This window comes from Periplaneta americana, chromosome 9 (assembly GCF_040183065.1).
Source record: "Periplaneta americana isolate PAMFEO1 chromosome 9, P.americana_PAMFEO1_priV1, whole genome shotgun sequence".
NCBI classification, from domain to species: Eukaryota; Metazoa; Arthropoda; class Insecta; order Blattodea; family Blattidae; genus Periplaneta; species Periplaneta americana.
In genome coordinates, this window is record NC_091125.1 from 141,858,766 (window position 1) to 141,872,588 (window position 13,823).

At 38.3% G+C, this 13,823-nt stretch overlaps 1 protein-coding gene across 4 annotated transcripts in view; it reads right to left on the reverse strand.

Annotated features, from left to right (window-relative positions):
• Nucleotides 1-13,823, reverse strand: part of csw (protein tyrosine phosphatase non-receptor type corkscrew) — a 320,146-nt gene that overhangs the window by 244,352 nt on the left and 61,971 nt on the right. For 2 of the 4 annotated variants that reach the window (XM_069836031.1, XM_069836029.1), the window contains exon 2: nucleotides 466-679. The exons of 1 other annotated variant lie outside the window; for it this stretch is intronic. In XM_069836031.1, the coding sequence (XP_069692132.1) occupies nucleotides 466-641 (176 nt within the window). In that variant the 5' untranslated portion in view covers nucleotides 642-679. Of the gene's footprint in view, nucleotides 1-465; nucleotides 680-4,751; nucleotides 4,811-13,823 lie in introns of those variants that run through there. One more of the 4 variants, XM_069836030.1, reaches the window with a different exon arrangement.

Sequence of the window (13,823 nt, forward strand, 5' to 3'; positions counted from 1 at the left end):
TCCCAACGTTATGAATAATTTTACGCGCGTCACTTTTCAAAAGCCTGCCGCGCACATTTGGTTCCCCTTCCATTATTATAAATTACAATCTGTTTTAACTATACACAATACGTCGAAATGGAATATTAATAATTGATTGAAAAGTGAAAAATTGGACGCGGACACGAGTGCAGTTTCGAATAGTTTAGAACGTACTCGCTGCGAGACGTCGATTAGGGAGCACAACAGATCCCCCACTGTGACAACCTGCGCACCAACGAACACTGGTTTGTGGCGCAGGTTTTAATGTCAGTGGTCGGGCTATAGCAGACCATTGCACAGCTTAAAAGTGACACTCCAAGACCTAAGTTCATAAGCGTTGGCAGGGTTGCATAGACACTGAAATACATATTTTTAAAAAGCCACTACGGAAGAGAAGTTCGCGAGGTAACCCTTCTAAAGAAGACTAATGTCATGAGAGCGAACCTTCTGAGTCTCTGAAAGATGAATGCCTGTCGTCGGCTGGCCGTTTCTTCATCCTCAGGGTCTCCGGTGGGCTCCCAGGCCTCTTTGTCGCGGGTAACCCTGTCCCTGGCCGCCAGGTGGAGCAGGGCCCCGCACACTCGGCCCCACATGTGTACCGACCGGGCCACGGGCATCATTCACTCATCACCTCGTGGCCCCGATACCCACAACGGCTCTGCGAGAGTAACAAGTTCGACTCAGTAAAATGCAACCCTTTGTAATTACTATGGCTAATGAAGGGGATTCTCCTACTACAGGGATGGATCAACAAATGCGGTGTAATCAGCGTTGCCAACCGTAATATAATGAAATGCAAGAATTGTAACACATAATTACATCAATTGTAATTGTAAATATTTGCAGTCTATAGTAATCATCAGATATGAAGGCGGGCCAGTTTACAGCTCATCTGCGCATACTACCACATGATCTCGTAAAGCAATCACATTTGATCGATTGCTAAAAGCTGAAATGACCACATCAACTGTATTGTGCTTATCTGTTTACGTATTATTTAATTATTATTAATTTATTACAATTCATTTACCTCTGACGTTACATCTCACTTGACGATATGTGTCAGAGAAAAAAACAATTGTTACACACATCTCAAGTTTGATTATTGAAATACTAGTCAGTGATGTATGCAATGGAGAGGGGAAAGGAACCACCCTACTTTATTATCTCATGGCTTAGTTGCCTCATTGATGTCACGAGGTTCTAACTAGTTTTCGGACTGCTGACTATATAATGCATTTACTAAAGATGTTATTAATTGGTCCAACAGAATAATATCTGTTATAGTGACAATTAATATTTGAGGAGAAAAATTCGCTCCGACGCCGGGGATCGAACCCGGGTCCTTGGTTCTACGTACCCAGCACTCTGACCACTGAGCTACGCCGAATTCAATCCACAGCTCCGGATCGAACTCTCCTCCTACAGTGTTATTTCCCTTTTGTGGCCTGACTCCAAGTTGGGCATATACGTTGACGTTTATATTTCAAGTCAACTGCCATTATACAAGGAGCGCACTCAGCTGAGTGACTAATGGCCGGGATTCCGCAGTAAAATGCACAGCAATCTGTACAAAATCATGCACTGCTAGCTAGACGAATTTACTAAACATGTTATTATTTAGGTCCAACAGAATAATATCTGTTATAGTGACAATTAATATTTGAGGAGAAAAATTCGCTCAGTGGTCAGAGCGCTTGGTACGTAAACCAAGGACCCGGGTTCGATCCACGGCGCCGGAGCGAATTTTTCTCCTCAAATAGTAATTATATAATGCATATTATAATAATTTTGTTACGCAAAAACAAACTGAGATATGTAGCGATCTCCACAGACAAACCAGAGAAATGTCATACAATGTTTCCACACAGATTTTTAGCAGATGCTACTTCAATGTTCAGCAACTAGAACAAATGATTCGCAAAATTGTGCTTGCGCAGAATTTTTTTGAATCAGATCGCCTTCGTAGCTGACGGCCAGCATACTTTTTAATAAATAAACTGTCCACCTTTCAGCTTCTCTTTCTACTGTTCTTCTTGGTAATAATAAATATGCTTCCTATATTTATTTGCTTACTTTTATCCAAATCATTCCAGTTTACCCTGCCAACACTCCAGTCCATCAATTTACCATGGCGTTATGAGAAAGTGCCAGCTATCACTGTAACATACCTCCTTGGTACATAGTAGGGGCCTCATATGGTACGCTTAATACTGTTCTACGGCTCTACGCTGTAAGCTCAAGCGATAGCGTATAGTCACAAATTCAATAGATTCAGATTCTATTCCTGAAAGAGAAATGGAGATTAATGTCCATTTCTTGTGTGTGTGTGTGTGTGTGTGTTTATTTTGGTAGTGGACTTGAGCCATGGTGACCCCATACCAAGAATATCCGATATCTGTGAAAATTTAGCGTTCATCCGTAATCCGGCAGGGGTGGAATGGGCTGAAGTATCCAATAAATGAAGGTAGACCATGATAATGTTAATCACAACTATAGTTCGACAAAAAATACCTGCAGACTGTAGAGTATTTTCTTCGCAAACAAATTCTGCGCTATATCAACGATACACCAGCTCGTAGAATGTCACCCAGTTTCGGGAATGAAACTACAGTTGTGTGGCTTTGAGTGTTTTATTTTTGTTTCGGTTTACAAATGGAGAGTATGGGTCTATGACAAGAGAAGTAATTAATGAAGGCATACAGTGTATCTTCCCTTCGTATGAGAGATATTTCTCAAATTAGACTCAGCTCACAACAAATATTTCAATATGGTTCACTCAAAGTGTATCGCACATGTCTATTTTTACTTTAATATTGTATAACACGCGATTACAAATCTAACGAGTGGTCCGCGTGGCACGGTTAATTTTATACAAAAAAAAAAAAAAGGCGAATAGACATAACCTCAGAATCTGGGGTCGGAAAATCCGCGTACCTACGTGGAACTTGACTATAGGCTTGATGTATGCCGTGTTACCAAAGGGGGATACATAGAATACCGTTAAGGTAAGGAACTAACTTTTTGAGTTTCTCTTTCCATTGGTACTATTTTCATGCACCTCAGATTCATAGAACGTAAATTACATGTGTTCGAAACCGGAAAGGTCTTTTATAGAAGCCCTGTATTATTAATTTAAAATGTTATACAGCATGTATGAAAAGCGAAATAACTTCCAATCTTCAGTAATAGCTAGAATACAATTCTTAAATTGTTGGTTGGCAACGCCTGGAACTACACAACCCGTACCAAGCTACAACAAGGAACAGCTAGGTAAACAGGTAACTACACAAGCCAATTAATAATTATTGATCACTGCATTTCCTTCTTAGTCTAACATCAACATTCAATTATTGTCAACATGTAAAATTTTAAGTATCTTGTAATTCATTAATTTCTCTGTACTAACACAATGTAAACTGCCTCTTCTGAGAAATATTTTGAGGGTTTCAACAGTGTGTTTAGATTTAACACTTCAGACGTTATGAAACTACTTAAAATTTCAAAACTCAGTAACCTCATCCGTGACCGAGTGGTTAGTCTCTCTGCCTTCCACCGTGGCGACCCGAGTTGGAACCCCGTCTGGGTCACGAAGGAATTTTTGGTTGCCAAAGCGGGCGTGAGGGTTTTTTCTCGGGGTTCTCCCGTTTCCCTTCACAATTATCATCATAATTCCACCAACACTCCACAATCACCCTCACTCTGAAAGGTTCTGAGCCAGGCCTCCACAACAAATAAAAAAAAATGGCCGAAAATTGTGCACATTTATGTTTAATAAAGACTCTATTATTTCAATCTTCAATGCCATATTGGACAGGAACGGAATAAAAAACCTACTCACCGTCTTTCCACTATACTTGGCTAGCCCAGACAAATGCAATGTTTGAAAATACAGTAAAACTCCGATTTTCCGTTACTCTATTAACCGACTGGTGGATTATCCGACTGTCTTTCTCTCTCGCTCTTTTTTTTTCTGCAGAAAAAATTTGAAATCCTGTACATTATATTAGTATGAAATTTTTTTACAGAGTGTTTTTACAAACTTTTACACTTATACAGTATGCTCTACTCTTCAAGCGGCCTAAATTCTATGCAAAATGTCTTCCATAGGTGTCAAAGAAAAGGAGTTGTGCTACGAAAAATAGTATAAGTAATTGAGTAGTTTGAGAAAAAAGAAACTGTAGTTCATTTAGCATCAGAATACAAAATAGAAATTACAATCGTGCACGATTTAATTAAAAACAAATATAAAGTGTAATAAGTATGTAAATCTACAATATGAGACCTACACTATTCATATATTTCCACAGACAGTCGTCATAAGGAGTTTCCTTGGCTCTTGGCTCTTAAAAACCCGTCTTTGAAAACCAGACTTAAATTAGTGAACTTCTGATTCACTACCTGGCATGTTAAACACAAGACCACGGAGGAAATTAGGGAACTGTATTATGCACTTAATTTATGAAAACCTTATATCGTACGGATTATCCGAATTTTTCGATTAACCGTTCACTCCATACCATTCATTACCATGGATAATAGAGGTTCTACTGTATTTCCTATTACTGAGACTGTTCGAAGTCCCAATATCAATGAGTGCTTCCTCTCCACAAAAAATTATACTAAAATTAAGTTTTCATAGCGATTCTGTTGTGAAAATAGTTTTGGGTTTTCAAGCCGTGTAATGAGATCACATTTTATTAATTTATCGGAAAGATAGGCAACATTACCTTTTAAGCTCTCTGCTAGACAAGCCTTGCGACAAAACAACAGCCAATTCCCACTGTCCCACTCACGTTACTGAGCGCGTTAACTCTATGATCTAGACTTGTTCTTAATGCTGTCACATTTTAAGGAAAAGACGGCAGTAAAAAGTAAACTGTCCATGTGACCTCGATGTACCATCATTGAGGAAGATATTTCTTAATCTATTTCCCTGTGTATGAACCGCCGCTGGGTCCACTCTTGGGAAAATTAAGCGACACGCTGAGCTGCATGTTGTTGGGATAAAGCTTGGTATAAAAGCATAGACTTCGGTAGGTACTTTAAGAACCGATTTCTGCTGTAGTCTACACGGAACCGAACTGCAATTTATGAGAAGATGAAAAACCAGATTCCATCCAAGTCTGAATCCGAACTTCTAAAAATGTACCATGCCCTTCTATCAAGAGAACCAACTTAGGGCCAGTCAGTTACAGCCTCATGAAAAGGTAGTAGAAAGGATTTATAGTAGAAACAAACGTCCACAGATGTCGAATAACGGTTAGCATGTCTGACCCTGAAAGGAGCTAGCCCGGATTCAAATTCTGGTTGGCACAAGTTACCTGGTACATGGTTTTTCCGAGGTTTTTCCTCATCCTCATAAGCAGAGACGTCGCCAGGATCAGGGCAAGGGGGGTGCGGATGGGATGCGATGCGAGTTGTAAAAATGTGATACATAAAAAATCCAAAATGCTCTCTCATGCACTTGCGCGCATACTATACATCCGTTTATTAATATTACTATGTATTATTATTATTATTATTATTATTATTATTATTATTATTATTTACTTACTTACTGGCTTTTAAAGAACCCGGAGGTTCATTGCCACCCTTACATAAGCCCGCCATTGGTCCCTATCCTGAGCAAGATTAATCCAGTCTCTATCATCATATCCCACCTCCCTCAAATCCATTTTAATATTATCCTCTCATCTACGTCTCGGCCTCCCCAAAGGTCTTTTCCCCTCTGGTCTCCCAACTAACACTCTATATGCATTTCTGGTTTCGCCCATACGTGCTACATGCTCTGCCCATCTCAAACGTCTGGATTTATTGTTCCTAATTATGTCAGGTGAAAGATGCAATGCGTGCAGCTCTGCATTGTGTAACTTTCTCCATTCGACTGTAACTTCATCCCTCTTAGCCCCAAATATTTTCCTAAGAACCTTATCCTCAAAAACCCTCAATCTCTGTTCATCTCTCAAAGTTTCACAACCATACAGAACAACCGGTAATATAACTGTTTTATAAATTCTAACTTTCAGATTTTTTGACGGAAGAATAGATGACAAAAGCTTCTCAACCGAATAATAACAGGCATTTCCCATATTTATTCTGTGTTTAATTTCTCCCGAGTGTCATTTATATTTGTTACTGTTGCTCCAAGATATTTGAATTTTTCCACCTCTTCGAAGGAAAAATCTCCAACTTTTATAGTTCCATTTCGTACAATATTCTGATCACGCGACATAATCATATACTTAATCTTTTCGGGATTTACTTCCAACCCTATCTCTTTACTTGCTTCAAGTAGAATTTCCGCGTTTTCCCTTATCGTTTGTGGATTTTCTCCTAACATATTCACGTCAGTTTTTTCACATCCAAGAAATTGTTTGTTTTTGTTCTTCAAAATAACTTATGCCTAGTATTTTTTTAATAAATTGCCTTTGGGGTGCGGAAAGGGGTGCTCCGATTTTTTATGGGGTGCTTGCGCACCCTTTCGCACCCCCCTAGCGATGTCCCTGCTCAAAAGAGCAAATGCTAGGTAACTTTCAGCGCTGGACCCTGGACTCATTTCGCTGGTATTATCACCTTCACTTCACTCAGACGCTAAATAACCACCGTAGTTTACAATGGGTTTGAAAATAAACCAATTAAAACATCAGACATTAAACTTCCCATTTTCCAGACGAGAAATCTACACTACTATCGACTATGTGATAAACCTATAATAGTTATTGAATTTGGACAGATAATATAGAGAATATAATACAGTAGGCTATAAACAAAATTTAGAGGATTGTAGGCTCGAACCTTAGACAAAATACGACGCTGTCCATGAAAGTTTTATTCAGAGAAGAGTTTATTACAACTGGTACAATGTTATGCAATTTTTGAACATATTTCTTTAATCACAGAGGCTATTCGGGGGGGGGGGCGATAATGGAGTAATTAATGGAAGAATGGGAACAAAATCAGAAACGAAACAGACCATAATATCTGCACGAGGTCGAACCTCTATCTCTTTTGATACGAAGTCTTCAACGGCATACGCTGGTAACGGCATACTTAACAAGACAATAATTGTAACAGTCCTGAATATACGGCAGTGATATGACTAATTTCATCGCGCAGATTGAGGTTAAGTAGATAACGTGGACCACTGTCACTACTCCTCTACCCCACTTTAAATCAACCCACATAGAATGTCACAGCTGGAGTCGCTGTTGCTTGCAAGCGATACGAAGAACAAAGAAAAAAAGTTTGAAAAACAGGACTTGCATTATTGTGCCAGTTTGTTTCGATGCGATGAGTATGATAGTGATTATGAAGGTAAAATTGTTGAAGTTGATAAAGATAGTGCTTATGATGGTAGTTGTAATAGTAATGATGTTAATAGTAATAATAGTGGTTATAAAAGTAATGGTAGTGGTAATGGTTATGACGCCGGTGGTTGATAAAGATAGTGCTTATGATGGTAGTTGTAATAGTAATTGTGTTAATAGTAATAATAGTGGTTATAAAAGTAATGGTAGTGATAATGGTTATGACGCCGGTGGTGATCACGGTGATGACTGTGGGGACGACAGTGGATAGTGATTACTGTAGAGAAGATAGTGATTTTTGTCGAAAGGGTAGTGATTATATTATTAGAATAACTGTAGTAAGCAGTATTTTTTACGGTAGTGATTATTATTGTAACAGTGCTAATTAGGCCTACAGATTATTGTAACGCTGATGACTTTTGCTGTAACGCTGACGATTATTGCTGTAATGCTGGCGATTACTGTTGCAACAGTGCTGATCGTAGTAACGGTGGCGATTACAATTATAACGGTAGTGATTATTAGCATTATTATTGGTCCACACCTGTGGAGTAACGGTCAGCGCGTCTGGCCGCGAAACCAGGTGGCCCGGGTTCGAATCCCGGTCGGGGCAAGTTACCTGGTTGAGGTTTTTTCCGGGGTTTTCCCTCAACCCAATACGAGCAAATGCTGGGTAACTTTCGGTGCTGGACCCCGGACTCATTTCACCGGAATTATCACCTTCATTTCACTCAGACGCTAAATAACCTAGATGTTGATAAAGCGTCGTAAAATAACCCAATAAAAAAAACATTATTATTGTAATAATAGTGTATATTATTGTAACAGTAGTGTTCGATACTGATTATTATTGTAACGATAGTGATTATTATAGTAATAGCAGTGTTTATTACTGTATAGTTGTGCTTATTATTGTAACAATAGTGATGATTATTATTGTGACATTGCTGATCATTGTTCTAATGCTAGCGATTACTGCTGTAACGGTGTTGAATAAAATGTTAGCGATTGATGTTGCAGCGGTGGCAATTATTGTTGTAACAGTGGCAGTTTTTGTAAGGGTAGTAATTATTGCTATAACGGTGATGATTATTGTTGTGACGGTAGCAATTACTGTTATGACGTCGGTTATCGTTGTGATGGTAATGATTTTTGTGACGGTGGTGATCGTTCTTGTAACGGTGGCATTTATTGTGAGGTGATTATTTTGTAGTCTATGTGGTGATTATTGTTGTGATGGTAGTAATTATTGTGACAGTGGTGATCATTCTTGTAACGATGGCATTTATTCCGAGGTGATTATTTTGTAGTCTAAATGGTGATTATTGTTGTGACGGTGGTGATCATTCTCGAAATGGTGGCATATATTGTGAGGTGATTATTTTGTAGTCTAATTGGTGATTATTGTTGCAACTGTGATGATTACTGTTTTGACCGTGGTGATTATTGTTGTGACGGTGGTGATCATTCTTGTAACGGTGGCATTTATTGAGTTGATTATTTTTTAGTCTAAGTGGTGATTACTGTTGTAACGGTAGCGATTTAAGCCATTTGACACAGAAAATTAAGAATCATGAGGAATCTATTGCTCATAAGAATGCTTGCCTAGATTTACCAGTCCTTGGAAGAACAGCAATTAGGCAGCAACTTAGCTCAGCTTTCAGGCAGAATATTGAAAGACAGAATGATAACGTAAGGAAATCTCGCAATGTTCTTTCAAAGATAATTCACCATCATCATCAGATTCATTTTAAGGCAATTATCTACTTTAAAGAACTAGTTTTTTTTTTTTTAATTTTTCAGAAATGAGATATTGTTTAAATTGTTGGAAAACTATATACAGTCTTACTAATATTGACATATTGACATATTGATTTATTGATATAGTTCACAAGTACAAAACTTAATAATATAACAAAAGATCTATAAACAAATGTAGTTCTACATACTAAATATACAATTTCCTAGACTCATTATTTTATCGCAAATCTCAATAATTTATTGGTTCAAACTTGCACTTACGTCTGGTTTTAGTGCATGTTAAACCAATCGTGATAACCATTAAGACATAAAACCTTATTTTATCTGCTCCTTATCACAATTTAATTGTAATTATTTAGGTCTTATTTTAATAATAACTTATTATTCCAATTAGGTGATCAGATGTCGACATACTGTAAGTCATGAACCTGAATTAGCTGACTCGATACATTCTATATGTAGGTTGTCTTTATTTCTTACAATATTTCCTTGTCAGCAGAAACGTTTGCGTAACTTCAAAGTCTTACTAATAAACCGTGTATAGTTTTTATACTAGATTTATGCAGAGTTGAGACAGAAAACTTTACTAATAAACCATGCAGAAGCGATGGACGTATAAACAGTCTGTAACTATACAATGGGAATTGCTTTGCAGTAGTTATATACACGAAACCCCTTGTTTAAGCGTTGTATATAAAGAAAAAATGGCCGCCCCGCTAACAGCTGTTCGTATCGACTGTCATTTTATGATGATGGTTGCCTAGTAACCAAAGAAGAACAAATCAAAGAGCACAGAATAATTAGAATAATATTACTGTAGCTTGTACTCTTTGACCAAAATATAGTATGGTAATCGATTAGAGCCAGTTGTACTATCGATATTTAACACGCCACACTAGAGCGCTCTACCGGATGCAATAGAGAACCTCAGATATTCTATGATCTTTCGTAACGAAGTAATGACGAAACTATGATGTAGCTGTGTAACAGTTGTACTGTTACACGCGACGTATGTAGTGATTATTAGTAAGGAATTTACACAGGACGTATAAATGAGATACTCATTGTATAAGTATAAGACAGTTAAACGTCTGTATATAGAGTTTTTATTAGTAAGACCGATAATATATAAAAGTAGTGAACCCCTTGTCATTTTAGGCACGAACCGCCACTGCATGTTCTGCTTACGCTTTTTTAAACATCCGGCTATTACATATAAAATATGACCTTGATCACTTTTCTACCACTTCTCTCACCTCCGTTTTACCTCCTTTATTCTTCTACTTACTCCCTTCCTTTCCCCGATAATGTCCCAATATAGGTCTACTTGTTCGCCAACTGCCAGGATCCGGCAGGGAGTTTTTGAGATGGGTGTAACTAGGCGAGGGAAGGAACTAATATTTTTGAATTGGTTGACATTAACTCACTGATGTATGCCAATTCAGGAGCCATGGAGCAGTGGACGATTGAACAACGTGTCTTTGTGTACGACAAGTTTGTTGCAACTGGTCGTTCAGTAGCGCAGACAGAGCGAAGATTTCGAAATCACTTCAATGTTGGTCGACATGCCATGCCGTCCCATGCCATTGACATAATTGGGCCCTACTTTTTCCAAGAAAACGGATGCACTGTGACGGTGAACTCACAGCGTTACGTTACGATGTTGCGTGAATTTGCGAAGTCTTAATTGGGAAGACGTCCTCAACAGGGTTTGTTTTCAACAGGATGGGGCTACTAGCCATACCTGGAGATAATCCATGGCTTTCCTAAGGTAACAGTTTCCAGGGTGTCTCATTTCATTGCGCGGGGATGTGGAGATCACCATATCTTTCCATGTACGATGTACGATTACTTCTTATGAGGCTACCTGAAAGCTCAGATTTACATTGGGATTTTTGAAGCTCTCTCAGAAACCGTAACTCGAGAAATTCGAGCAATTCCACGCGCTGTGCTTGAAAGGTCTAATGGACAATTTTTTCACCCGTCTGTAACTATGCCTGGGTAAGAACGGTCCTACTTGGATGTCATCATTTTTAAATCATGAATTACATTTGATTTTTGTTTGTACCTTATGTTTCTAACTCCGAAGACAATTTACAGATGGGTATATTTAAACTAAATAAAATCATAGAAGAACATGGCATGAAGATTTCACCAGAAAAAAACCAAAATAATGGCACTTGAAGATACAAACCCAATCCGAAGCAAAATTGTTGTTGAAAATGTGATTTTAGAACAGATAAATTCATTTTCATACTTAGGATGTAATATATCAAACGAAGGAGAGAATGATGTAAGCAGAAAAATTAACAAATTTTTACAAATATTAGGACTGCTAAACCATACCCTAAAACCAAGTTTAGTACAGAAACATTCCAGAATAAAGCTATATAAAACCCTTGCACTACCAACTCTCCTCTATGGAAGCGAAATTTGGGTTCTGAAACAAAGCGATATCAGCAGATTAAGAGCAGCTGAAATGAAATATCTGCGACGAACTGCAGGATACACACTTCTGGACCACAAGAGGAACGACGATATACTGCAGGAACTCAACATGCAACCATTAGAAGAAGAAATTACAGAATACAGAAATAGATGGCTTGAATACATTTCTCGTATGGAAGCTGACCGGACACCCCAAGAAATGCTAAAATACTACCCTCAAGGACGACGATGACCTGGACGTCCACAGAAACGTCTATTGGATCCTGTATAGCTGGAATCGAAGCAGGCCAACAATGGCCTAATTTCGTGCCTGGAATATGATGATGATGATGGTGATGATGATGATGGTGATGATGATGATGATGATGATGATGACCTTATGTTTCTTAAATGACATTATAATATGTAATCTTTGGAAAAAAAATAAATTGAAATTCGTTCAAAAACATTTGTAGTAGAATGTTTTGAAAAACGTAACACCTGCCGGACCCTGCACTACACTGAGGCCCGGTTTCTTCAACCTTTGTTAAATTATAACGGTGTGTTATTCCATTTTAACTGTAAACTTAACAGTTGAAGCATTTCTTCAACTACTGTTAGTACTAACAGGCTGTTAAACCTATGTTAATTTAACTGCCCAATTTCATGCAGTTAAATCATTTAACTCTCTGTTAGCATAGAAGTATCCAATATGGCTGGTGCGTTAGATGCTGAACTTTTATATCTTGATTATTTAGAAAATGATATCCATGAATACATAAACAGAGAGGATGATTTCTGTGATTTGACAGACCAGAAGTTCATACAAAGGTATAGGATATTTTCTGCCAAGCCTCACTTTTCGCTTTCAACTTAGATACGCTTATTTGTTTATTCTCATTCTTATTAATTGGTTTATACTGCAAAATTATTTCCAGCAGAAGGCTTCTCTCGAACGAAGAGAAATTAGTCCCAAGATTTCTTTTTGTTCCAGTGTATTCCATTTCACAACAGCAATACCAATATGTCGTTCCACGCTACTGTGATACAGACAGCAGAAATGAAACCTGAGAGAATAGAAAGACTTCTACACTCTCTGAATCAAACAACGGAAACAAGCGAGAATCGCAACTGTCAGAGTTCAGAAAACAGAATTGAGCCTATACTTGGTTATAGAATATGGTTAAACTCAAGAATCTCTGGTATTAACAGAGAGTTAACAAACGGAATGTTACAATGTGAAATGTAAAGTTGAAGAAACGTAATATTTTTAACAGCAATGCATACTTTTAACTTACAGTTAATTAACGCTACGTTAGGTGCATTTTAACAAAGGTCGAAGAAACCGGGCCTGAATGTCGACCGACTTGAAGCTGAAGTCTCCAGCGTTAACGATGACCCGATGAAATACATGGAGATCCGAATATAACTGACAAGAATCGGATGCATGAGGCAGGCGAAACAGATTACCTGTCACAGCTCACCGGACACAGCCAGTATGTTAGCCAACGACAATATGACGTCCGTTCTCAAGATAAATATTAATACAGCAAGAGGACCGCGGCGCTCGAAATTGAATTTCTAAACACTTCCTTCCCACCTTTCAGTTTCTCTGCACCTCAAGTAACAATGTACGAGTAATGGGACTAAAGATTCCAGGTCAATGTACGAGTGGGCACTAGCTTGACTTCTGAGTCGTGAAAGCTGATGAAGTAGACAAACACTTCCGTGGCCCCGGTCCAACAGCGGACAGACAAAATTTGACGTTGACGGTATGCAACACTTTATCCTTTACGGGAGACGATACGGAAGTGAGTACATTTTTAGTGTATTATTATTATTATTATTATTATTATTATTATTATTATTATTAGTAGTAGTAGTAGTAGTAGTAATAGTAGTAGTAGTATCATCATCATCAGCAGCAGCAGCAGCAGCACCACCACCAGCTCTTGTGTACGGTACGTTAAATGCTATGAATGGGAAATGCATAAGGTTATGTCTTGTTCGAAATACAAGCCCGCCATTCATCCCTATCCTGAGCAAGATTAATCCAGTCTCTACCATCACATCCCACCTCCCTCAAATCTATTTTTATATTATCCTCCCATCTACGTCTCGGCCTTCCCAAAGGTCTTTTTCCCTCCGGCCTTCCAACTAACACTCTATATGCATTTCTGGATTTGCCCACACGTGCTACATGCCCTGCCCATTTCAAATGTCTGGATTTAATATGGGTGCAGTTCTACGTTGTGTAACTTTCTCCATTCTCCTGTAACTCCATCCCTCTTAGCCTCAAATATT